The sequence below is a fragment of the Canis lupus genome, chromosome 27 (assembly GCF_048164855.1).
Source record: "Canis lupus baileyi chromosome 27, mCanLup2.hap1, whole genome shotgun sequence".
NCBI classification, from domain to species: domain Eukaryota; kingdom Metazoa; phylum Chordata; class Mammalia; order Carnivora; family Canidae; genus Canis; species Canis lupus.
The window spans coordinates 22,033,997-22,061,636 of record NC_132864.1 but is presented as its reverse complement, the minus strand read 5'-3'; the positions used below and the strand labels follow the sequence as shown (position 1 = coordinate 22,061,636).

Here is a 27,640-nt window from a genome sequence, read left to right as displayed (position 1 = left end):
TCTCTGCCTCCTTTCCTTCTTCTAAGGGCAGAAAGTGATGGTTACCTGCCAAATATTCTTTTCCCCAGCTTCCTTGGTAACAAACCACATTATCTTGGGCATCCAAAGGCCTAGATAAAAAAAAAAAGTCAACAAAACGAAGCAACAACACACAAAACTGTATTTTCCAGTTCCCCTGGCAGATGGGACAAGCCAGTGAGTGGAAATGGAAGTCATTGGGAGGAACTTCTGGGAAAACTCTTTGAAGGGAGTTAATACAGCTGGGGGCCTATACCCTTTGGCATTTTCCTCCTTCTTCCTTCCTCCTGAGACTTAGCTGTAATGGCTGCAGCCCTAGCAGCTATTGTGTGAGCATGAGGAAATGCTGCAGATGGAAGCCAGTATTTAGGATAGTGGATTAAAAGGCAGAAGGAACCTGGGCCCTAGGCTGTAAGTGACCATGAAGCTACTGTATTTGTACTTCCTTCAGAAGGTAAACCTCTTTAAAAAAAAAAAAAAATTATTCATGAGAGACAGGGCAGAGGAAGAAGTAGGCTCCATGTAGGGAGCCCAACACGGGACTTGATCCCAGAACTACCAGGATCATGCCCTCGGCCAAAGGCAGGCACTAGACCGCTGAGCCACACAGGGATCCCAAGGTAAACTTCTTTTATGTGAGATGGGTAAGTCTTTACCTTGATTAAGTCTTGATAGCCTCCAGCTTTGGTCATTATGTAGCAGAATGTAGTCCCAGCTGAGTCTCTTTCTCTCTCTGTCCCTTTTTTCCCCTGACTAAATTGTAATGATTCTCACCTTTAATTTTTTTATATAAAGATGTTTATTTGTTTTGTTTATTTTGAAGATTTAATTTATTTATTTGAGAGAGGGAGAGAGCACGTGCTCATGAGTGGAGCGGGGGTGGGGGGCGAGCAGAGGGAGAGGGAGAAGCAGACTACCCTGCTGAGTGGGGATCCCCACAGGGGGCTTGATTCCAGAACTCTGAGATCATGATCTAAGCCAAAGGCAGACGCTTAACTGACTGAGCCACCCAGGTGCCCCATGATTCTCACCTTTAAAATGCCATCATCCTTGTCTAAATCACTGGCCATGGACTAGGGAAAGAGGTTGGGGAAGGTTAGTTTGGATGGTGGGAGACAGGCATGGAAATTTAGAAGCATGGCACTCTGCCAAGAGAAGTAGATCTCAGAGAGTCTCCACTGAGGGTGTCAGGGCAGTGAAGAAAGAGATACAGGAGAGTCTGAGCCTGTAGGAGTGAAGGCTGTGACTAGGCAGGGCAGGCAGGGCAGTGGCTGTAGCTGAAGAGAAGCCATTCCTGTTGGGGGAGATGGAAAGATGTGCCTGAGCATAAGTGCCTGAGCAAGGTGCTGAGCTAGAGACTCAAATACGCATTATCTCCTTGAATCCTCACAACATCCCCAGGAGGTAGGTAGTTATCCTCATTTTGCTGAGGAGCAAACTAAGTCTCAGAGGGCCAACTGGTCTAACCATAGGTTAGTAAGTGGTAGAGATGGAATTTAAACCCAGGTGGGGGATCCCTGGGTGGCACAGTGGTTTAGTGCCTGCCTTTGGCCCAGGGTGCGATCCTGGAGACCCGGGATCAAATCCCACGTTGGGCTTCCAATGCATGGAGCCTGCTTCTCCCTCCATCTCTGTCTCTGCCTCTCTCTCTCTCTGTGTGACTATCATAAATAAAAAAAAATAATAATAATAATAAACCCAGGTGGTTTGAACCAAAGTGTTGCATGAGGAAAATGTACCAGTTTTGGAAATGATCTGTTCTAGTTTTAACTGGCTATCATTTCCTTATCTCTTGGTGTCTATGACTTTGGATGAGTCACCATCCCCTCTTCCAGATGTACTTGTTCTCCTCTGTAGAACTGGAATAAATGAAAACCCATTCTAGGACATTGTTGAAACCACACATGGGAGACAGTGTGGTGCTTGGCACCTTAGAGATATTAAGTAAATGGTAGCAATCATGGTTTTCATCATCACCGTCGAAGCCATGACTGGTTGCTGTTACAACTCTCTGGCTGTGCACACAGCCAGGGGGATGGTTTGGCTCTAAGCCCTGCAAGGCTTCTGGGAAGTGGCACTTGGTTCAAGAGGTGAGCTTAGGAGGTTCTATTCTTGGAGGGTGGTGGCAGGAACAGTGTAATTAGACCACAATTATTTTGGGATTTGGTAAATTGCATTATGCAGTAATTCATAAAAAGGTCCGTGCTTCGGTTGCCCATAGTGGTGGTGGGAAAAACACTTGGTTATCATGTAAGTAATGAAATTTATTAAGCTAAAGGGCCAGGGTATTAACCTCTGCTCTGCTGAATAAGAAATTACATGCAGAAACCTTCTAATTATTTTAAGTGGTTTTCTTTTCTGGGTTCTTCCTTTATTTAATCTCTATCTCAAATCTTCAGTAAAAATAAAAAAGAAGGAAGATGAAGGTGAGGAGGAGAAAGATGAGGAGGGGGGAGAAAGAAGATGGAAAGAAGCATCTAAGGAACCCATATTACAGCCCAGGTGGATGTTTCAGAGGGAGACTGCTGAACAGTGAATTCAAATCAAACCTATGGGTTTAGGTGAAAGTGGGATGTACTTTAATGTCAGTTAAAAAGCTAGGTTCTAGGGTGCCTGAGTGGCTCAGCTGGTTGAGTGACCGACTCTTGGTTCGGCTCAGGTCATGATCTTAGAGTTGTGAGATTGAGGCCCACATCAGACTCCACACTCAGCGGGGAATCTGTTTGGGATTCTCTCCCACCCCCTCAGTTTCTCATCTGATCACAAACACACACACTCTCTCTCTCTGAAATAATTAGATAGATAGATAGATAGATAGATAAAAATCTTTAAAAAAAAAAAAAAGCTAGGTTCTAATTCTCACTCTACCAGCACCTGGCTGTGTGACATAGGCAGAATAATGAACCACTCTGTTCTATCAGCTAGGGAGAACCATCACCATCACCACTACCATAACCATCATCACCGCAGCTAGCACATGAATAATTACTATGTGCCAGGAACTATAGAAAGACTTAACAGCTCCTAGGCTCTTTAACTTCTTTAAACAATTCCACAAGGCAGGTAGTAGTAATAGCTGCATTTTACAGTAAGGAATCGAAGTACAGAGCGGTTCAGTGACCTCTTGTGAGGTTACCCAGCTGGGGCAGAGTGGAGGCTTGCACCTGTCCTGCTCACCTGTTCAAAGCCGAAAAATGAAGAAATAGATGTGAAGGCATTTAAAGAAGAGGTCATGCGAATGCCAACTGCAGTGGGAAACCGGAGATTCAAAACTGCTTTGTGAAGAGGAAGGATCAGTCCTTCCCACCTAATCACAGTATTGCTAATTGCTAGGGCCACAATCAGAGAAGCTAACCCTCTCATCAGCACAGGGCACGCAAGTGTATGCATGCACACACACAGAGGAGGAGGTGAGGAGTGAAATTGAGCTGCAAAGAAGCTGTGCCTCTATTTAAAAACAGTTTCAGAATTTGGGCTAAACTCATCTCTAGAAATTAAATTGCTTGAAGGTATTCACCATATCACACTTAACCACATCTCTTTTACCCCTTCCCATTCTTTGGCACATGATAAGAATATACATATAATATCATTTTTGATTGCCAATTTTAAAAATGGCTAGTTGACTCAGTGAATTTAAAAAAAGAAGAAGAAGAAGATGAAGAAGGGCTGTGTTGATTATTTGATCCCTGTTGGAGGTCAGTTCTCTTCTTATCTGTCTCTAGAATTAGAGACCGGCATTTTCAGGCAACATTTCTCATTGACTCCCAAATTGACTGTTAGTATTTACCTAGTCTAAATCTCTTCACTGCTTGCTGATCCCATTTTTATGTATCCTGCCTACTTTTGAATACAATTCATTCGATTCCTTCCTTCCTGACATCCTTATTAGACATGAACTGTATACAAGGGTGCGATGTGAGGCCAAAATCAAAGGATTTGCATTCTAGTTGGTGTCTGGTGTCTACTGCTTGGCCTTGGGAATTGTCCTGCCCCGAGTCAGAAGCTAGACTGAGTATTTTTGGAGGTGAGAAGTCTGTTGGGGAGAGCTCCAAACCCTTGTTTTTTCAAATAAAGAAACAGGTACGGAGAGGAGAGGTAATTATATGCCAAAATCAGAGGCAGAACCAAGATGATGATGGGGTCTCTGGATTTCCAGTCCAATGCGCTGTGTCTAAACCCTCTGCCACCTCAGGCACCACTCAAAGAGCTGAAAAGCATGACATGTTTAGCTGGGGGCTTGATATTTGAAAATCTTGGCATGACCCAAATGTTTTTGCTTCTTAGCTCTGCTCCTCTGATATTTTGGTCCTCCATGGTGCACAGAGCCATCTTTCTCAGCATGAGGATGAACTTCTTGTGAAAAATGTACCTACTGCTCTGCTATGTTAAGTCCTCCAATGACTCCCTTCTGTCCTCACTGCTTTGTCTCCAGGCTCTACCCCTCTGTGGGGCTAAATCCTAAAGTCTTCCGTCCTGGTCACCATGCTCTAAAATCGGGCTGTCATCATGTCTCCTCTGGGTATCTGCTCCTCCCTCTTCACTGACATCTCTGCCTTGGAGCTCTTCTCCTCTTCTGTCCTTTCCAATATTGCATATTATTTCCAGAATTCCCAGGGTAGCCCCTGAGGCTTTGCATGAGCTGGATTTGTCCCATCTCCTTGGTCTCTTCCTTGTCAAGTGACACTCTAGCAATACTGAGCTGCAAGACCATGCTCTTCCTCGCCTCAGTTCCTTTGCTCATATACTCCCCTGCCTAGAAGGCTCTTTCCTTCTTCACCTAGCTAACTTTTACTTGTCCTTTAGAACTTGCTCAGGTAACCCCACCCCACCCCAGAAGTCACCTTGGCTTTTCCCAAGCTGTATTAGGCACCCCCGAGCTGCTGACTGACTTGTCTGTCCATGGATTTCCTCCTCCCACCCCAACACCAGACTGAGCTCCCAAAAGGTGGGGCCAATTTCTAGATGTTTTCTCTCTCCCTAGAACCAGCACAAAGGAAATCCTCATAAAATATTGATTGCATGAATAACTAAATCATTTGACATTCCTGTATTTCAGAGCCTAATTAAATACATGCCGACTTCCTGGCACATAACAACACCACCACCCAATTTTGATGTGGTCCATTCACATTCTCCTTGGATGGAGCAGGCATATAGAACCGTCTGTGCAGAAGCTGAATCATCCAAACAGGAAAGAGATAAATGGACGCCTTTGAAATATATATATTTTTTCCAACTGGGAGCTAGAATATAGCTGTGTTCTAAGTGATCAAATGAAACAGGCTCCCCATGTGCCTCTCAGGAAAGTTATTTCCTTAGCTTGTAATGTGGTCTCTGACCTACCTATGCCAAATGACTACAAGTGGTGTTTAAATCCCCCAAAGGAAGCCACCTCCAGCATCTAATATTAGGTTACACAGTATGTACATGTTGTGCTTTGATTGAATTTCCTGGACTTTGCAAGTTGTATGTGACCTCACTGTTCACACATATGTATACACAAACCCTTGTGCACACACCATCCTGCCCCCCAGAAGTCGCCTCGGACCTTGTAAACATCCTGACATGCAAACATGGTGATGGTGACCTGAACTGGCCATATCATCAGAGGACGTGGACCAAGGAGGCTGCCAACCCCACTGGCTTCTATGTGGTTAAAAGGTGCTTTGGCCGAGGGCTACTCTTTAATGAATGTGAGTCAGCATTTGTATGAGAGGACTGCATCTCTTCTGGAAGAAGAAGAAAAACCTGCCAAGTGTCAACAAACAGTTCTACATGCATCCCAATTAGGGTGATTTCTGGAAGGGAGCAGAAGCCCACCACAGCTCGGTTTCTAGGCAACTGCTATAGGAGTTCTGAACCTCACTGGGGACAGAATATGAGCAAGTGTGCGTGTACCAGAGTCTAATGTGCTTCCTCCTGCTCCCCTCAACTCCCCACCTTCCTTCTTGTCTGTTTGCCCCGTCATATTTACAAGCAAATTATGACTTAGAGGGGGAGGGCAGAAGATGCTAAATATCCATGAAGCCCAAAACCCTGGGGAGGACTGAGTCTTGGAAAATCATCCTAATTTTAGCCATTACTTACCAGAGCTCTTTCTGTGTGGTGGGCTGGGCCCTCGTGCCTCTCCCCGGGTTAGCTCGTTGAATCCCTCTACTAGCCCCACGAGGCAGGCACTATAATTTCAAAGATGGGGAAAGTGAGGCTGACAGAAATTGAAGCCTAAAAGTCACCCAATGAGAAGGTGGCAGTGTCAGGATTTGCACTCTGGTCTGTCTTAACTGCTGTGCTCCTCAGCACACAGGTGCTGACAAAACAGAAGCTTGATCGGCTTTCAGTTCTGAGATAAACTGGTTGACTATTTTTTTTTAAAGGCATGCAAACCCCACCCTACAATACAATACATATTATTACCTATTGTGCTTAATGACTAAATGGAATGGAAGGATTGTTTTTCATGGACCTGCCAGGGTGGACATAAAAAATTCATTAGCAGGGTGAGAGGCTTTTTTTCTAGAGCATACCGGCAATCTCCAAAGCACTCTTGGCTTCTAATTGGAGATAGATCACAGACAATGGAATAAGGCACAAGACTACCAGCCTGCGATCTTTGGACCCGTGTTCTCCTGACTGATTGTTGGTGGAGATGACTTACTGGAGACAGGGAACACTCCTCAGGAATTTGCAATGGCTACTTCACTAAGCATCAGGACAAGGGGAGGGGTCTGAGGCGTTGGTGCCATTGGTGTGTGTGTGCACTGGGTGGTGGTCAAAGGCTCCCCTTCTGGATTTACAACTTGGGTCTTGCCTGTCACCATAAGCAGCAGCTTCTAGTGGCCCCCTGATCATAGGATGGTTGTCTGCTGCTGCTTGTCCTTGTCATAGTACATTAAGAGGTATCCCAAAAGGTGTGAAACCTCTGCCCAGGACCACAGGCCAGCTGTCTCCCATTCACTCAGGGTCCGCTGAGCCGCATCAGCCTGAAAGCTGTTCCTGTCACTGTTTGGTCCCTGGGGTTAAGCTGTCATCTCTCATCTTCCTCTCATGTTTGAGATGACCTTACATCAAGTCCTAGCCTGGTGCCTGACACAGAGCAGGAACTTAGTAAAGGATGTCTATAGTCACCCAGCCTTCCAGGTCCTGTCCTGACTATGACCATGTACATAATATTTTCTCTGCCTGGGATACATCCCCCTACACCCTCTATATGTTTTACCTGGTCTTTTTCTATTCCCTTTTCCAGGCCAACCACTGCCAGTAAGTACAAAAATCAAAGACCTACGTTGGATATTGCAGGTAAGGGTACATGAGCCTGAACACATGCCTTTTGAGGCTGTATGTAGTCTTCCAACCACCAGAGACACTCTTACCAATAATCTGGTCTGTGATTCATTCTCTCTCTCTCTTTCTCCTCCTCCTCCTCCTCCTCCTCCCCCTCCTCCTCCTCCTCCTCCTCCTCCTCCTCCTTCTTCTTCTTCTTCTTCTTCTTCTTCTTCCTCTCTTCCTCCATATACACACTTCCTCCCCTAAGCCCTGAGAGCTCTTTAAGCTATTATTTTTATCTTTCTATGACTACCAATAAAGGCTGCTCAATTGTACAACCCAAGGGCGTTATTAACATTGTATTCTACAAATGGCCTTTTGGGGGCACTATTCCCTTGGAGCACAAATTGTGAATGGTGCCCCTGGAATTGTACAAGGGGCAGATGCACTCTGAACATATACTGTCTCCCTGCAAGTCTTTATGCTTCCCTGAAGCTTTCAGGAAAAGTTCAGAGGATCGAAGTGTTGGTTTGCAGCTACTGTGCACTTTGGGCTGTCTCAGGTCAGGGATGGGGATTCAGATTCCTGCTTTAAGTAGTCGTTTGGATCTTGTTCTATTGAATAGATTCCTGGAAAAGCTCTTCTGATTTAAAGATTATCTTGCAAGGGGTGCCTGGGTGGCTCGGTTGGTTAAGCATCTGACTCTTGATTTCGGCTCAGGTCAAGATCTCAGGGTCGTGAGATCAAGCTGCTGCATTAGGCTCCATACTGAACCTGAAGCCTGCTTAATATTCTCTCTCTCTCTCTGCCCCTTCCCCGCTTGTGCTCTCTCCCTCTAAAAAAGGGGAGGATTATCTTGTAAAATAGTATTCTAATTGATTTTTTTAACTTTGCATCTACCTGCTGCCAGGAAACTCTTGTCTGGAGCTAGTCTGACTGAGAATGATTCCTAAAGCTAAACACACAGTCAGATGTGCTGAAGGGCCAGGCCATACATTTTCTTTAAACGACACCACTGGGACTGACAGGGCAGCCCAAAACATTCAGAAATTCCTGACCCTCAAACTTTGTCTGCTTCAGACATACCCCAAGAGAACTTGCTGAAACATCATTAGACCCTTCTCAGGCTCTTCGATTTGGCTGTCCTGCATTTTTTTCAGCTCAGGGCAGAAAAGTGCTGCTGTGAGCATTCTTGCTGACTTTACTCTTGTTTTTGTGGGAAATTTTGAGGAGATAAAGTCCAGGTAAATTTCTAAGGGGCCCACCTGATCTGGTGGTATATGACAAGGTGTGGCTGTGGTGGGGTTTGATTTTGGGGAAATGTTTCACTCCACGTCATTACCCATCTGTTAAAATGATTTATCTAACATATCTGGGCTTCACCACCAAAAAAAAAAAAAAAAAAAAAAGGAAAGAGAAGGAAAGAAGGAAAGAAAAAGAAATTGTGCTCTCCGTGTAAGTATTTTTTTTTTTTTTTTTTTTTGCAAGAAAAGGGCCAGAAAATGCCTTTGGTCAGACAGTTGGGCAGCTTCCCTCAGATTGAACAGGGATCATTGAACATCCTGGAGTCCCTAAAGGTAACCTCCCATGTGTAGGTAAACTGATTGGGGGAAGACATCTGTTGAAATCCTATGGGTTTTGAGAGCTATGATGGTGGGATCAATGAGATATGAGCAAAGAATGGCCAGTATGGTCTGGGAGATCTTGGAGGACCCATACTCTACAGAGACACCTTGTGGTAGTAAGAAGCAATAGCAGCAGTGAGCATTAGCTCTCTCCTCCTCTGAGTGTGTGTGCAAGGTAACCAGTAAACCTCTGTTTAGTAGACCATCCAAAGGGAGAAGTGAAGCTCCTAGAGTGAGACACTTGACTTCCTGAGACATTTCATGTGATGGTTAACTGGAAAAATAAAAGATATTTGACTTCAATTTGTAGCCTCTTTTATGTTACAAAATACATGGTTCGATGATGTAGTTGTTTATTTTGTTCTCGGTGGTGAGAGTGTGGGTATGGAGGAAGGACATAGGTTGATAGGTTGGTTCAGTTGTCATCCATCCTTTTCTCTCTCCACTGATTCAAGCTGCTTACTCCACTTCCAGTAAAAGTAATAGTAATATGAAGATCCCTAATAATGACAAGAGCCAACACTTACTGTGGCAACTCTATTCTAAATGTTTTCTGTGTATTGTTGTCTTAAAAGCAATGTCTGAAAAGAATCAGTATAGCTCTTTGTCTCTCCAGGTAAAGAGCAAACTATAGCATCTTTAACCTTCTTACAGTTCCATGCTCTCCAGCACCTGGTTTTCCAATCAGACAAGAATGAGACATCTCCAGGTCCCCTCACAGGTGATAAGAAAATCTCACCAGGGCAGCCCCGGTAGCACAGCGGTTTGGCGCCGCCTGCAGCCCGGGGTGTGATCCTGGAGGCCCGGGATCGAGTCCCGCGTCGGGCTCCCTGCATGGAGCCTGCTTCTTCCTTTCCCTCTGCCTGTGTCTCTGCCCCTCTCTCTCTGTGTCTATGAATAAATAAATAAAATCTTAAAAAAAAAAAGAAAATCTCGCCTAAACAGGGGACAGAAGAACCCCAGTAGCATGGTCAAGCACTTGGGGGAGGTATACACACCAGCCATCAGGAGTATCGGCTCTTCTGGTTGTATTGTGTATTTAGCACTTAAGCAATCCAAGTACATGATATATGCATCTTAACTCATTTTATTTTTATAACGCCCTGTGAAGAAGTTTTAATTATTATCCTCATTTTACAGATAAGGGCAATGAGACTCTAAGATAGGTCGTTTGCCCACTTTAAACACCTTATCGGGGGCAGAGCCAGGATTCATGCTGGTTCCAAAAGTCATGACACATTATACTATCCTCAGTACATTATTAGGTCAGGTGAAGTGCAGGTGCCTGGGAAACTGGTTTTAAAGATGTTTCTTGTTCTTAGCCACTTCTGGCATAGAGTCATGAGGAAATTAATACCTGTTGAAACATATTTACAAGCATTAATTTTGGAATAACAGGGTTTAAGTTGCCTGCTATTTTTATTATTGTTATTGCTTTGTGCTCCTGTGGGTTGTGGGTTGCACAAATGACACAGTGTCACTTTTCTCACAGTGGGCTGCCAGATGTGTTTTGGTCCAGCATCCCAAGTGTTGCTCCTGAGCACTTGTTCAGGTGGTCTGAGATGAGCTTGGCAAACCTGTGAGGTTTCTGGCTTTTTAATGCAATTTTGTTTCCTTTTACTTATAAGTGAAATCAAGACTGCAAAATGTCAGTTAACACTATAGAAAAGCCCCAGGCAGAGAGAGATGTGGTCAAAGGCTATAGTCTGTTCAGAAAAATGGGAGTTTTCATTTGCATTGCAGAAGGTGAATGAGATGTAGCCACTGGCAGTAGGCACATCTGGGTGCAAACAGTCTGGCTCATCCGGTGACAACAGTCACTTCTGGAGCGGCTGGGGGATTACAGGAAGCGCTAAGTAGGACAAATATTTTACGTGAAGAATCCTGGAGATGGTAAATGATCTCACTGATGCAGGCTGGCTCTGCCTGTGGCTCAGCTGGACGTTGCCAGTAAATTTAGGGAGGGGGGGTTATTTCATGAATACTTCACGTTTTCATTTTGCTTTCCATAAGCTGCTTTTATTTGCTGCTGAAGATGATGCTAAAGGGAAAACGGGCAAAGTCATGTCTGAAGTATTTTCAGCCTCTTACCCTGTATTTCTTGCTTTTCTCTCTCTTAAGAGAGAAGAATATTTTGTTTTCAAACATTTTCAAATTAGCTACTTTTTAGCAACTGAAACACAGTGTAAGTCTAGAGGACTTCAGTGAAGGGTTTAGAACCTTAAAGCTGGCACACTTTAGGAATTTATCCTAAGGAACTAAAGTAATAATGATCTAACTCTGAAGATGTCCATCCTTGTTTATGTAATGGGATGAAATTGAAAATAACCAAGAAGTCCAGTGATAGGAAATGGGTTATATATATTATGCTACATTCTTACAATGGAATATTACACAGCTATTAAGATGGTTGCTATGCTTGAGTGGATATTTGATATTGAAGAATTATTGCTATTTTTTAGATGTGGTAATGTCATTGTGGTTGTGGTTTAAAAAAAGAGTCCTTCTCTAGATAATCATTTAAATATTTACAGATAAAATAATAAATGCTTCAAAATAATGAAGGAAGGTGATGTGTAAATGAAAAAAAATGGCTATGAGTTGACAATCATTGATCTTAGCAATGGGTCTATAGAGGGTAATTATATTATTCTGTCTGCCTTAATGGCTATTTGAACATTTTCTTACTAAGCTTAAAAAATGAAATTGTAGATGGGCATGTATTGACTTGGAAGATGTTCATAATCTATTGGTAAGTAAAAAAATCAGGTTACCAAACAGTTTATGCACTTATAAAAATTACATGTCCATATAGAAAAATATTGGAAGGTGATATGCCAAAATATGAATAATCATTCTTCTGTGATGTAATTGTGTGTGATTCTACTATGTATTTATATCTATTTATCTGTATTTTCTAGTTTTTTTTTCTAGTTTATTAAGATTGTTTTATTTGTGTATTTTTTAAAGTTCTTTAAAATATAGGGCTTGGGATACAGGAAGTGTCTACTAAAGCTGACCATATGCAAATTCAAAGAGCCCACAATTCCACTTTTAGGTATATTCTCAACAGAAATACATATGTTCAGTGAAACTCATGTGTAAGAGTGTTTGTTCTGTGGCAGCTCTGTTCATAATACCTTCAAAATGGAGACAGTCCAAATGTCCATCAATACTGAAATAGAAATGTCATGCTATCTTTTCAGAATGGAAACTAGGTAGACATTGAGAGAGAGAGAGAGAGAGAGAGAGAGCAGACTCCATCCAGCTGAGACAGTGTGGATAAACCTCAGAAACATAATAGTGAGTGGAAACAACCAGGTACTATAAGAATGCCAACTATACAATTTCATTTATGTAAAGTTCAAAACAGGATAACCTGATCTCAGTCTTAGAAGCCAAGATAGCTTTTTTTGTGTGTGTGGGGGGGGGGGGGATAGGGTGGTGACTAGGGGGTGTGGCATGAGGAGGCTTTCTGAGGCACTTTGGTAATGTTGCTTTTCTTGATGTAGGTGTGGGTTACCTGGGCGTGTTCGCTTTGTGAAAAAGTATTGAGCTGTTTGCTTAATGATTTGTGTGCTTTCCTGCATTATATTATATTTCAATAAAAACTTACAAAAAAGTTACAGGGCTTAATGCATGCAATATCTGCTCTAAGTGGTGGATTAGTGCTTTATTGTGTAGCCTGTGGTTACATCCATTAGAGTAATGGCTTGTTCAACAATCCCCATAGGAAGAGATTTAAAATTAATATGGAAATCCAGTACTAACCGCTGATTTGCAGTCTCCACTTATGAACTATCCATCTTGATTCCCCCCGCCCAATCATATTTGCTCCAGCTCTCCCTAAAACATGACCCTCCAAGGTTCAGAACCTGGGGTTAGGTGTGACATTCTGCATCTCATGCCAAGGTCTGCCTGGAGCCCCCTGAATCGGGGACAGGAAGGAATCCATGAGCTCACGATCATATTGTAAAATAGCTACAGTTAGTCACACAGGGTACATGGATGAGGTAAGATACACAGCTATGATTTATCAAGCACTTACCTACCATAGGTCAGGCACTGTTCTAAGTGCTTCACATATATTAACTCTTTTAATACTTGCAAGAGCCCTGTGAGAGGGAGAAAGTATTTATGCAATCTCCATGCTGGGGCTCAGAAGAATTAGGCAGTTTGTTCATCACTAACATGGCTTATAAGTGGTGACTGAATTCCCTGGTCTTGTCTGTTCTCAGAGCATTAGAAGAGCTAAGGGAAGGAACCGAAGCAGAAAAGGTTTTGTCTCCTTTTGTCCTCATCAAAGAAATCCCTGGAAGGGAGCACTGATTCCATCCTACAGATGAGAAGCTGAGGTTCAGGAAGGTAAAATGACCAGAGTAGGGTCACTCCACAGGTAAGGACAGGGTTCGGACTGTTTGTCTCCAACACTGATGCTTTTTTTGTATTACGATGATCTCACAAAACTAGCTGAAAAATCAAGACTACCTTTTATTTGTTGATAATTCCTCACCCATATATTCCTCACCCACATCTGTTCTCACAAATACCAGCAACAGTGGGAAGATCTTGTTTTCCCTGTATCCCATACCATAGATAAAGAAACTGAGGTCTAGAGAAATGAATTGATTTGTTCATGGCCACTTAGATAATAATTGGTAGAGCTGGGATTTGAATCCACCGCTGACTCCAATTGTTCTGATTGTATTATGTAAGCCCTCCAAGCCTTAACTATAAAACTGAGCACCTTGCCTGTGATCTAGGAGAGAATTTCAGAAAACAAGGTTTTGTGCAGACCCTTATGTAATCAAGGGTTCAAGGGTTCAAGATATTTTGGTACTTAAATTTGACAACATGGTCTTTTGGTTGAGTTCTTTTTTATGTGGGATCCTCTGAGGTAGCCCTAGCCACAAGGAAAGGAATTAAAAAGATATTTACCCTCAGTGGAGAGTGGCACAAGAAAAGCAGAGAAGAAAACTTGCCCTAGAACTATGGTTAACTAGAGGTGTCAAAGACACACGAAGACATCAGTAAGAGAGAAAAAATAGGGGGAGGGCCTCTGGGTCACATTCAAGATGATAAAAATGCAATTAACTTGAGTCAGGTTCCTTCAGCCCACAGCAGTGACCTACCCGTTGGGCATGTGGCTGTGTTTATCAGTTCTGGGCTGAGGACCCAGGGCCAGGTGCTTGCCTTTATGGAACATGTCAGGGACTCATTAATGTCCACTCGCTGGCTGCAGGGCGTGGGGATGATGTGACATGGTGGAGGAAGAGGGATGGTGCTAAGGTCTTCTTTGAATGATTCATGAGGTGCAATTCAGAAGCCTTAACTTTGCCTACATCCAAGGCATTGACTGGCATATAAATCCATGATCTTGAACAATTCTGGGGCTTTGAGGCAAGTCTCAAATCAGGAGTTGGGGGAGGGGGCAGGTAAGGGTTTCAGAGGGGGAAGAATCAGGCTTGAACTTCTAAATGAAGAAGTTCTGAGTTCCAGGCTGTGAATGCGGAGGTCCTGGGTGTTGAATGGTGAGATGCAAAAGTTACTGAGAGCTGTCAGTGAATGTCTGAGGTCAACTATAATTTTTCCAACTATTTAGGTCCACTGATTAAAAATCAGCCTCATTCATAAAGGGATTTGGGTGAGGTCTGTTTCTTCTACTGGTCTTTTATGTGCCAACCCTCAAATCGAGTTAACAAGGTGTCATTATAGACCTAAAGTCTCCTTAGAGTCTTTTAGTTTAGAGATGACAACTAAATTATGCCCTGGGTAGCAACTCTAGTCCATAGTGGTGCCTATCTGGAGTGCTGGGTTGAGAGGATTCTTGAATCCAAATCTGGGCTCATGTGGAAAGAGTGCTGTGGTCCACTAGTGATGTCTGCCTTGGGCACAGGATAGAGAAGTGGGAGAACGTGAGCCACATATCTATCATCCTGGATCTAACTTAAATTAAATTATTAGTCTAATCTCTTCTTGTTTCAAAAAAAAAAAAGTTGGGAGAAACTCACTCTACCTATCAGCTCAGACACAAACCATATCTCAAAGCGAATGTCCCTTATTAAACACTGTCAAATCATAAATAATTAATTCATCCCATCAACAAACACTTACTTGTGGACCACGACAGTGGACGTGATATAGTCTAGGCTATGACAGATCTTACTTCCTGGTGAGGAAGGCAGAGATGAAAACAAGCTATTGTAGCACATGGGCTCTGCTTTTCCCCTGTCCCTCATATCCAATCCATTAGCCAGTCCCTTGGCTCCAAATAAATCCTGAATCCATCTACTTGTCTCCAGTTCACTGCTATTTGCCTGCCAGGCCATTGTCAACTCTTACAACCTTTCGACTGGGCTCTACACAGCAGAATGGAATGTTCTCTTAAAAATCAGATCATAGCCTTCTCTTGTTCAGAGCCCTCCAATGGATTCTCATTACATTTTAGGCTAAGACCCAAATGCTCACCATGACCTATGAGGCCCAAGGCCCATCTCTCTAATTTCATTTCCTGGTTATCTCACCCTCTCTCACTCAGCTCCAGCCACACTGGACTTCTCTCTGCTTCTCTAACACTTCCAGCTTGTTCCATCTTTGTCACTCATCCCCCTTTATTGTCCTCTGGAGTTTACCTGTCGTCCTCTACCTCGCTTCCTCCTGTATCTTTATGTGAATGGTTCTTTCTCACCATGAAGATGCCAGGCCCTGGGCCCCCTTTACAGAACAGCCTCCTCTGATCACTCTAGCTCAAGTAGCAGCTTTCTCCCATTGCCATGCTGTATGCATCACCTTGTTTTATATTCTCATAGTATTGAGCCCAACTGCCCCTCCCATCCTGTTTAAGCACTTGCTAACTTGTTTGTTGCCTTTGCCCCATTTTAATGCACATTATTGCTTTTCATTCACTGAGGACAGGAATTTTGGCGATTTTGTTCACTGCCATGTCTTCAATATATGCAATGATGCCTGGTGTATACCTGGCGGTACTTGATGTTCAATATTTGTTGAAGAAAATGAATGAACACAGAAAACTAAGGAGGAATCAAAAAATGCCTAATCTCATACAAAAAAACCCTGCTTTTTCCTTTGCCAAAATTCCACTTTTGTTATTTCTAACTGCCTTGAGTCAGCTGTCTACCAAATGCAGCTAGGAAGCAAAATCTCAGACTTCGGGAACACTTTTGTAATCTGTACCCTGCTGGGGTCTGCTGGGGAGTATGGGGAGGAGGGTAACTCATCAGTGTTTATTTGCGATTTTGCCTAAATAAACTTTGGGCAAATCATGAATTCAGGTCAACATTGCAGTTGTCTTAGCTTTAGAGATGTTTATTTTACTTAAAACACTTGCAGTAAAAAGCGCCAGCCGCTTTGGAGGACGATATGTCATTGGCTGCACGAGTCATCCCAGAACTGGGCACATGCAGATGCCCTAATTGTCAACTTCCAGTAGGAGAAATTCGACAAGTAAGCGTAGAGCCTGCTGCCTAGTTCCACCAAACATCTGGTGGAGCAGGCGAAGAGGAAAGCAGTTAGATTTTTATTCTTTTTAGCATCATGTTAAACTGGCCATGAAACTGAGGATGGTGCAATTGAATTATAAGAGGGCTGAAGTATTAAATAAAAATCTAAGAGGTAGTCAAGGTGTTTGGTTCGTGTTAGGCTAAAGTCTAATAGGAGGTGAAGCGGGTTTGAAACGCAGTAAGTGGAAAAGACAACATCTTCTTTGCTAATAATTCGCTTCATTTAGTCTTGGGAGAGGGGCACATGGGGTTTGCATCCCTTGGAGAGGTGATTTCCCCTGCAAAGCAGGGTGTTTCCTTCTGGAGGGGATGTGCTGTTCCCTTAAATGTCAGTGGGATCCGGGAGTGTGGCCAGGTGGAACATTTTATTGTTGTTTCTTATTTTCTTGCTTGCGGCTTTTCTGCTGGCCTTTTCCACATTCTCTTTCATGTCCAGTATTTGGACAGGCTAAGCCTGTCCAATGAGGATGTTCAATTCTAGTGAGTTGCAGAGCCATGGTAAATGCATCTGGCAGGAGTGACAGTCTCAGCTTGCCAACTCAAGGGTGGCAGAAAAGCCACTGTCTTTATCACCTTTTGACTAAAGCCCTATATTCTGCTGGATTAGTTGTAAGTTCAGCCTTAGTCATTTGGGGGGGGGGGCATGTCCTCAGGGATGTGCCTGGGAACACTTAACAACTGTCTCTCCGGGGGTACAAATAAGCCCTGATTTGTGGCATTTGTGGATTTCTGTGACATAAATATTTCCACTGTGGCTGATTTCGAGCTACCAATGTGATGTCAGTAAACATGGAGCCGAGAAGACATTTGCACCAGCCCGTTATACAGCGTTCCCACCACAGATGCCATACCCAGAAATATCATCAAGAGCACAGATAACAGTAAAATGTATAAAATCATTAGGAAGTGATGGGTTTTGAGTCTTTATTACCTTCATTTTAATATGATGTATTTAATTATAAGTTTATATAATTTTATTTTTAACCATAGCTGTGTTTAATAATTGGCTTGCAAATTTCCTGAAAACTTAGTGCTCCATTTTCATTACAAGCTGGCTCAGCACTGCTCGTTGCCCTTCTTGGGCTGGATGGAGTCTACATAGATCAAGCCATCTGTTGGTATCTTTAGTTATCAACTATTTGTCTACAGGATACAGATAATTGTGTAAACTCTCATTTTTCAGGCTTTAGTGATTCTGGTTATTTGCACCTGGAGCTTTGGGTCAGACTCCTCTACCTTAAGGTTGATAGTATTCAGCTGGTAAGAACCAACTTGGTCTAATGGTTGTATGGCCAGTGTCTGTTCTGATTGATTGGTACCCATGACATATGGTTGCTCTGTGTTTTGAACCTCACCTCTGATCCAAGTTCCATGCTGCACTATTCCTTCTGAAGCCTCGAATATCCTCCAGTCACGACCACGGATCAGAAGACAGATCCCCTGTTGAGGTGCTCATTCTCTGCTGTGCAATCCTCTTTCTCTGTTGCCTGTCCCTGATGCTGCCCCCATTCCGGTAACTCTTGACTTCCTGATGCTACCTCTCACCATTCCCAGAGGCCCCAAAGTTCCCAAGGCATCAGCCTCAAAAGCCCTCTACCCTGCATTCAAACACTGTAAGGCCAATATGTCCACAACTAACAGAGGAGTCCTTGTGGATCTTAGCCCTCAATTCCCAGACCCAAGTTCACATGTCATCCTTGAGCTCAGCTCCATAGGAGAGTCTGAGACTGAGGTCCATCAGCTCTCTAGCTGGGGATATTCTCTGCAGGATTATCTCAACATTGACTATTAAATTAGTCTGCTTGGGCTGCCATCACAGAATACCATAGACTGAATGGCTTAAGCAACAGACATTTATTTTCTCTGTTTTGGAGAAGCTCAAGATCAAGGGTATCAGTAGGATTGGTTTCTCCTGACGGTTCCCTCGTTGGCTTGCAGACAGTAGCTTCCTGATGTGTCTTCTCTTCTGATAAGGACACCAGTACTGATGAATCAGGGGCCCATCTCTGGGACCCCACGTAACCTTAATTACCTCTTTAGTGGTCATAACTCCAAATATAGCCATTAGGGGTTAGGGCTGCGACATATAAATTGTGGGGGGCAAAGTAGGGGAGACACAATTCAGTCCATAACAACCACTGAGCAGCTGAAAAGTGATTGGTCCAAACTGACATGTGCCCTAAGTGTAAATTCATCGCTCCTCATTTTGTATCATTTTGTCACTTTTCATTGTGTATGAAGAATGAAATATAGTATTTCACTTATATTTTTTATATTGACGACATGATGAATGATAACACTTTGGATATATTAGGTTAAGTAGAATTTCTTTCACCTGTTTCTTAGCTTTTTAAAAGCAGCATGGATATTCAAAAATGTAAAATTACATGCATGGCTTGTATTATGTTTCTGCTGCACCATGGGTGTCGGTACTTGCCTTAGTCCCTTCATGCCATTCCTCCTCCCCACCTTCCAGGCCCACACCTTCCAGCCTCCTCTTGGGTTCAGTTATCCCATCCCATTAGCTGTGCTGCTGGATGGAGAAGGGGTGGAGGTGCAGGTGGGCAGTGGAGACAGAAGGGCTTCCAGAAGAGGGACAGGAAGGAAGGAAACATGTTGCCTTGACTCTCTGTGGTCTGGCTCAGAGTGGGAGACATATGAAATAAACAGGCCTTCCACAATGCCTATATGACCCTGTCTTTGCACATCCTTATGTGTTTCATGCTCAGAGAGTCTCCATCCTTTACTCTGCCTTGACTTGCTTTGCCAAAAGTCCCATTTATGATCCCACCTTGGAACCATTCCAGATCCTAGGACAGAGTCAAGGGGTGAGAGGGAGAAAAAGCTCAGCTCACCACCCAGAGATGACTAAGATGTGATTCTGGACCTCAGTTTGCCCATACCATCATACAGGAAAGAGTTGGGTGGGGTGGGGGGGAAGGATACAGACGGCGTTGTGTTTAAGGCCTTGCAAGGCGCACTTTGCATGCATTATTTCATCCAGTCCTTCTAGCAACTGCTTATTATATTCATTTTACAGGTGAGAACACAGAGACTCAGGGAGGCTAAATAAGTTCTCCAGTGTTACCAGCTGGCAGGTGGCAGGGCCAGTATTTGAGACTGAGTCTATCTGACTCTGGGCTACCATACTGTGCACCTGGAGTCAAAAGGAGAGATTTTTCTGGAGTACATGGGAAATCTCTTGAGTTGGATTCAGGTACAGGAAGGGAAGCAAAAGTAATTCTAGGCAAGAACTGGCATGAGCAAGGGTGGAGAGGTAAGTCCAGTGCAGGTACTCCCTGAAAAGTCCAACCAAGGGCTACCCTCCTGTAAGTCTTCTGCTTAATGTTTAGGGTTGGGGGACTTGGCAAGAACTTGTAGGTACTGCCCCACAGCCTGCTCATCCCTATCAGGTTGTCTATGGTTTATTCCTTGCTGGGCTCACTCACCGGCTTCGTGTAAGGTCTTTTTTGAGGTTTATTATTTCCTTGTCCATATACTTGATGCTCCTCATTGGCTTGTCTGGCACCTGATGAGAAGGCAAGAAGTGAAAGATAAAAGTGTTAGAACAACCGTTACAAATGGAGCCAGACTACAGGAAGCTCATGTATTCATCTGAGATCTCCGACCAGGTTGGAGGGGTCCTGGATGATGCAACAACCTTCTCTACACCAAAGAGGGATCATATATACAGTGGAAATAGCAAAGGCTTTGGAGACGGGCAGACCTAAGCTCTGACCACAGTTCTGTCTGGTAACTGGATATGTGATCTCAGACAAATTACTCAACCTCTCTGAGCGTCAGTTTTTTCTGCAGAGTGGAAGAATAATTCTTATCTTGTTGTGACAGTTAAAGTCATTGCCAAATTCCTGACTCATAGCAAGCGTTTGATAAATGGAGGCTCTTATTAGCATCATACTCAAAATAAAGCAAAGAATTAAAGGTTAATAATCATTGTTGGTGGCATAGGTAGCTGATTTGGAGAGCTAAATCCTGTCAATGTAAAGATGCCAAGGTCCTTTTTATCCCCTCACTGTCCCCATAGCAGTGTTTTATGAGTGATTTATCCAGGTGGTTGTTCATGTTTTTTTCCTTCTCTTTCCAGTATTCATTTGCTTTGCTGGGCCATAAGGGAAACCTCCCAAGACTTAAATTCATTCCTCAGAGGTTGATACCAGGTCAATGTAAAGAAGAGAGTTAAATTAACTGTATTCTAATGTAAAAGTCACTTTTCTCGGCCCCAGTTTAGTGAAACAATAATAAGACCATTATCTGGATTACCCTGTCTTGAAATGAATTCCTGCAGTACCATTTTTTTTTTTAATCAGAGGAAATCTCAAGAAATTATGGGAAAATGGGTGCTTTCAGATGAAGCTGGTGGGAGAATACATTGCAGTGACTTTTCTGAAGGGCAATTCGTCAATGCATACTAAATGCTGCAAAAGTGCACTTGCCTCCAGATCTAATGATTCTTCTGCTTCAGGCATCCTATGGGAATATCCCTGCATGGGCACAGAGATCCATCAACAAAATTGTTCACTGGGATGCTGCTTGTGAGAGCAAACTCTTGGAAACGACCTATACATCTTCACAGTGGAAGACAGGTTAAATAATTATGGTGCATCTAAACAATGGAATAGTATGCAGCAATTAACTGTGGTGACAATATGATGATGGAAGTGTATTTATTGACATACAGAGATGCCTGAGTTCTTTGAGTGAGAAGACATGTTACAATATGAAACGCACAATTCTGCTTTTGTTTTTTCGGAAATGATCCTTGCTTATGTACACAAAGATACGAAAGATACACAAAGCCATACCCCTCAAGTTCGGAGATTCTCTCTGGGGGTGGGATATGGCAAGTTTTACTTGACTTGTCTTTAGCGTATGTGAAATTCCTGTTGCTCTACAATAAATATGACTCAGGTCTGTGATAAACAAGGAGAAAAGATTACAAAAAACAATAAGTGACCAAGTAAAGTTTGGCAAAGGCCGATTGATAGTACTGTGTTGAGAGTGTTTTCCCAAAGGCAGAGTGAGGATGGGTGGTGTGCTTACTGACAGAAGTCACAATATGGATGTGTCAGAGGGGAGGTGTGCTGTTTCTCCAGCAGCTCTCATCACCCACTTTCTCTGAAAATGAAATTGTGCGGTGATGCCCTCTGCTCTGGGCCTTTTATGTGGAACGTGGAAGGTAAGGAGTGTGGCTGCATCAAAGGTGAACGCTGTCTGTGGCTGTGTGGTGGGAGTGGACAGTGGGGTCTGGAGCCAGGGAAAGGGACTGTCACTGGTCTGCCTGATTCCCAACCTTTTTTCTCCTGGGTCACCCAATACATGTCCTGTGCAAGGCAGCTCATATGAAGAATGGAGAGTCTCAGGGTACCTGGGGGCTTAGTCGGTTAAGCATCTAGCTCTTGATTTTGGCTCAGGTCATGATCTTGGTTATGAAATTGAGCCCCATGTCAGGCTCTGTGCTCAGCACGGAATCTGCTTGAGATTCTATCTCTCCCTCTCCCTCTGCCTCTTCTGCCAATCACTTGTGCATGCTCTCTCTAAATAAATAAATAAATAAAATCTTAAAAAAAAAAAAAGGAGTGGAGAGTCTCTGGCAATCCCCCAGAGTACTTGGTACTAAAGTTCCTCTCATCCACTAAGTAAAATATATAGGGTACAGAAAAGCATCTGGGATAGCCTTGAATAAACTCAACTAGATATGAAACAGTGAAGTCATGTATAACCTTTATCTCTGTAGTTATTGTTATCAATGAATTATAGTTAATACATCTTAATATACCTGGGTATTTTAACCCTTGGCTGAAAATTCATGGCAAACCTGTTAGTTTTCATCTTGAAGGATGGGTGAAGTGGGAGAGGAGACAGATCTCCAAAGAGGTATGTAAAGATCTCCTGAGTACTTTCTAAAACTTCTACATAATGGACATTTGCTTTCTTCACACCTGAGCATTGCTTCACCCACCCTCTTGATACAAGTTCCCTCATTAGACCATTTGCCCCTCCCCCATGGAGCACTTGCACCCTGCGAAATAGTCATGGTAACAGCAGCAGCAGTGGTCCTGAATGGCTGAAGCCAAACAGCACAGCCCATCCTCCAGCACAGTGACTGGTTCAGAAATGGTCATGTGATATAGTTTGGGCAAATGATATGCAAGCAGACATTTGCCAGGGGCTTCTAGACAGCATGATTCCTAGATCTGAGGAACTACAGGCAGAGAAGTTCTCTTTCCTCATTGACTATAATTGGAGAAGCAGATATGTCTGAGTTAGTTGCTGGCAGCCACGTTTGCCTCTGGGGGCACAAGCCTCCAGTTGAAGAAGATGCGGGGGAAGGCAGGGGGAAGAGTCAAAGAAAAAATTGTTCCATGGTGCCTCGTTAAACTGAATCAAGCACCACTAGACTTTTCATGAACATCTCCTTTATTATTCAAACCACTTTGAATTGGATTTTCTGTTACCTGCAACCATAAGGTTTCTATCTGAAATATGTCCTCCCTTGGGTGTGCCAAGGCAGTCAATAGATCAAGAATTATTTTAACTCATCCTCTTTTCTCTTCCCTGCTTTCCCTTCCTCTCTTGGTTGATCAACATCAGATGACATCCATCTTGGTCCATACTGAGGTGAAAGCAATGAAATTGGCCATGTGAAACATTTGAAGTCAAGGTTACCTCTCTTCCTAATCCCTCTTTTTCTTTTTTTTTTTTTTTGAGCACCTCATTAACTCTTTACTACAGGACCAAAGTAACTTCCTTAAAAGATATTATGAACTAAAAATATTTATGAACAAAGAAAAAAACCAAACACACTCAAATTTCCCTGCCAGATAATTTGAAAACACACAATTGAAAGCCTACTTGAAGTCAGCTTCAAGTAGTGTACACATCACTTTCCTATATGTCTCAAGTTTCACCCCCTCAGGAAGCAAATATGATACTATCCAAATTTCACACATTCACCCCTTCCCTCCTCATTCAATCTTGTCTATGGATAGCTGTCTATAAAAGAGAATTTGTATTGACTAGGGTTGGTGCTGACCAATTTATAGCAGTAAAGCCAAATATCCCTTTGACTTGACACAAAACTTTAGCAGGACAGGATCCTCGCCCCAAACCCTGCAATTATGTCAGCATTTCAAGGGTTTCTCAGGAAACCATTTTCACTGTGACCATTGTTTAAGCAATTATAATAAGCCAGCGGTAATGATTGGCATCGAATGAGGGAGTTCTGGTTGTCAGGACATTTATTAACACCTTTTAATATTAGCAAAATTAAAAGTGTATAAGATATCCAGGATTCACTATCTCTACAGCTTTCTGTAGGGCAGTTTAGCCATGTGTATATGTAACCTTAAAAACACATATGCTCATACTCCCAGCAATTCTACTTTTATCCAAGGAAATTTTGCAGCAAGGATTAAAAGATTTATCCATGAGGATGCCTATCATGGCTGTATGTATAATAGTGAAAAACATCTAAATGTCCAGCAAAGAGCATCGAGGGGATAAATCATGGTCTATCCAGATGATGGCAAATGATGCATTTGACTTTGGTGCTACTGTTTAATGTTGCTATTGATGTATATTTGTTACTATGGAAAGGAATATAATTTCAAGTGAAAATGTGTGTTATAAAAATATAAAGAACTTAGATCATAGAGAGTTTTAAGATTCATTTTCATAGAAATCTATGGATATTTCTAAAAATGCATATATGCTAATACAAATTATGTTTTAAAGCAATGATATACAGCAAGGTATATATGCAAGGACATAACTGGAAGTAAATATAACAAAGTGTTAATAGGGATATCATCTCAGGGTGTTTGAATTACGGGTAAAGGGTAATTTTTTATTTGGGTCATCTTTTTCCCCTTCTTTAAAAATAATTTACCTGTATTAATTATCTAATAAAACAATAGTGTTTTCATGTTTATAAAGCAATTCGAACTGATTCTATCAATATAAGCTTTGAGGGGCTGGACCAGGTGTGTGTGAGCCAGGCTCCAGAGTGTGCAGCGGAGAGCAGAGGTGGAGTGACGGATACAGAGGGGGAATGGGATGTGGATTCAGAGTCCCAGCTCCTTGCCACTCTAGCTCTAGCTGTGTGACCGCAGGTCTGTCACCCGCCTCTGTCCATCAGCGCTCCCACCTGGCATCTGCCCAGTCTTCATCTAAGGGCTTGTGAGGGTACTAAGAGGCAGCTTGGTACGTAGGCTTTGTGAACCAAACGTGTCAAAGAATCGTACTGTCATTATCACTACATAATAAGCATCTGGGATTTTTACAAAATTGAATCATAAGTTAAAGATAAAAAGCATAATTTGAGATTGCGAAAATACTCCCAGACACACTCACGAAGAACCCATAAAGGCTCTCAGCAACCGCGAGGCAGCCAGCAGCGGTAGCGATGCAGCGGTACACCAGTAGGTGGCGCTAGATGCCATAGCTTTCAGTCGAGTCCAGGTTTCCTTCAATCTCTTTCTCTGCCACCCTCCACTCGCTCTTGATTGAAATGGGAATTGGTTGCCAGCATCAATGAGCCCCCATCAGCCCTGGGATTGAGCAGGCCTGCCAGCAGCCAATGCGCTATATTCATCCAGTAAAGAAATTAAAAAAAAAAAAAAAGAATTAAATGAATCAAATACGTTAATCTCATAAGCTCTTTTGAAAGACTAGATATGAGGGGCCAGCAGTCCAGCTGTTGGACAGCAGCAGTAGCCAATGGGAATCCATATGATGGGCTGCCATTCAATGTCCTGGAGGAGCTTCTGGATACAGGCCCTAGGATGTAACAACCATCTTGCCAGCAGCACTTCTGTTTGATAATCATGCCTAAATTTATGCCTAAGTAATTATGCCTAAATTTTCAGGACCTCCCATGTGTCTGAAAAAGTGTTAGGCTAGAGATGGCAAATGGGCTCCCACTTGAGTGCCAGCTTCAATCTACATTAGTAGCAGTGGCGGTCTGGAGTTCCCTGCGGTCCCATCTCATCAGAAGACTTCTGTGATTGATTAGCAATGTCTGCCATAGTTCCTGGAAGGAAAAGTAGCATCTGAGTGTGACACAGAGGTGCCATTCCCTCGCTTTACCTATGTGTGTGAGGGGCGGGTTGGGGTTGAGTTGGGAATGTGTGTGTGAGGGGGTGTTAAGCCCCCATACGTCTTCAGTTTCTTTTCTCTTTCCCTGGAAGAAGATGAAGTCAACATCTCTGCAAAATCCCAGTGAATCCCTTGAAGGTCCAGAGAAACCCAGCCTCCCCTTGGTTAAGCTCATTTAACCTCATTTTCCACATGAGAAGCAGAAGCAGAGATGAGGTTAAGCCAGTGGTGAAAGGGAGAAGAGCCAAGTTGCAGAATTGCTGGTGGGGGCTTCAGTTCCCCTGGGGATGAGCCTTGATGCACCTCCATGACTGCTTACCTAGGATTTCTGCAATGCTGTCCACAGGAGGCTCTCCAGTGGCAAGTTACATGGACCACGTCAGGACACTGAAGGAGGGGCAAGAGTAACTCAAATATTTCTTACGTACCTACTGTGAGTTAGAAAGTGGCCATGGATATGATGCTGAACAAGACAGCCTTCCGGCCCTCAAGGAGCTCACAGTCCAGTGGGGGAGGCAGGTAGCAAACAGGCAGTTCAGCTATAATGTGGTGAAGTGCAGGCACTGATCCCAGCTTGAGGCTGGTGAGGGGACATTATTGACTGAGGCTCTGACTAAGCTGAACACAGAAAATGGAAAGAGAACTGCTTCAGACAACTGCTTCCTACATCTTGAGGAGTTGGGATGTAGGTATGATGGGGGAGGAAGAGATGATGAAGGTTCTCCTGATGTCCTCAAGCCGGAGAAAACATACCCAAAGCGGGCAATGCTGCTAAGAAGCCACAAGAAGCTACTTCAACAAATAAGCTCTGAGATAAGGGAGGGCCCTAGCTAAAGAGTGAAGAGGAAGCCTCGAGTTTTACTTCACTTTTTATCTTAGTTTTTCTTTTGAATAGGCAGCATTTTCAAATGGTTTAAAAACAAATAAAAGGGTATGTAGTTAAAAAGTATTACTTCCATCTATTTGTTTCAAGCTATTCATTTTCCTCCCCAGAGATGACTAGTGTTACCAAGTTCTTGTATATCCTTCCAGAGAGATTTTATACTTTAATAAGCAAATGCACGCACTCGTGTGCACACACACATACGCCCGTTGCACCATCTGCATGGCACGTTCATGCCAAGGGCATTCAGAATACTCCCTCCATGGCCCCAGAGGCCCTCTTGGTGTCTTGCACCAGCCCCATGGGCATCATGGTGACTGGTCTGGCACCTCTCTGATGAGCAGATGTTTGTTCCCAGCTGCTCTCAGAATGATATTTCCAGCCAGTGTGTTCTGGACCAATGCATCCCATGCTGCAAAGGCTCCCTACTGATGAAGGAGCTTTATAAACACAAAACAAAACTGTAGCCATGATGCCTCTCACTGCCTCTCCTTCCCTGGAGGAAGGATATAATCCCCATATGTAAAATCTTCTAGTGTTCCCGCTTTAGCCTCAGGATCACTGTGGGGAAGGCAAGTGGGCCATGGTCTGAGCACCAAGACTCTTCTTATATTCCCAAAGTAAAAGGAAAGCCAGCAGTTCTTATTTAAAATTGTTACTATATTCAGCTTACCTCTTTATCAGATTTCCTATTTTTAATGTAAAGTTAAAAACCACTGATTTAAGCAGCTGTTATGCTTATGTAAATGGTGTGTTTTCCCTCTGTTCTCTAAATTCTAGCTTTGCAGTGCATGCAGGGAGTGTGACCTTGTCACATTGCTTCTTTGGTCTCTGGCACAATGCCAAACCAGAGTGGTTCCTTGGCAGTTGTTTGCTGAGTGGGTGGATGAACCAGTGCAAATAAAGCTGTAGCATTCCTAGATTTTCAACTTTTAGACTCAACTCGTAGACAAAGCCTGGAAAACTGAACCATGGGCCCGGAACAGAATGTGGGCTTTCAATCTTGATGATGGAAACATAGTAGTAAAAGACACAAGGAAAAAGGATGAGCTAATCTCCTTCTCAGACAAAGTGAGGAGTCAAAGATGCATTATATGGTGAATGGGGGCGGAAATGCAAGTATAACATAGGTTTTTTTTTTTTTTTAAGAAAAAGACTTTATTTTGATTTAATTTTATTTTAAAATTGAGCAGAAGTACAGAGATTTCCCA

At 43.1% G+C, this 27,640-nt stretch overlaps 1 protein-coding gene across 7 annotated transcripts in view; it reads right to left on the bottom strand.

Annotated features, from left to right (window-relative positions):
• Nucleotides 1-27,640, bottom strand: part of CCDC60 (coiled-coil domain containing 60) — a 185,798-nt gene that overhangs the window by 100,621 nt on the left and 57,537 nt on the right. For all 7 annotated transcript variants that reach the window (XR_012019319.1, XR_012019322.1, XR_012019321.1 and 4 more), the window contains one exon: nt 19,879-19,958. Coding sequence is in view for 3 of the 7 variants with exons in the window: in XM_072802755.1 (XP_072658856.1) it covers nt 19,879-19,958 (80 nt within the window). In the remaining 4 variants the exon portion in view is untranslated. The remainder of the gene's footprint in view (nt 1-19,878; nt 19,959-27,640) is intronic.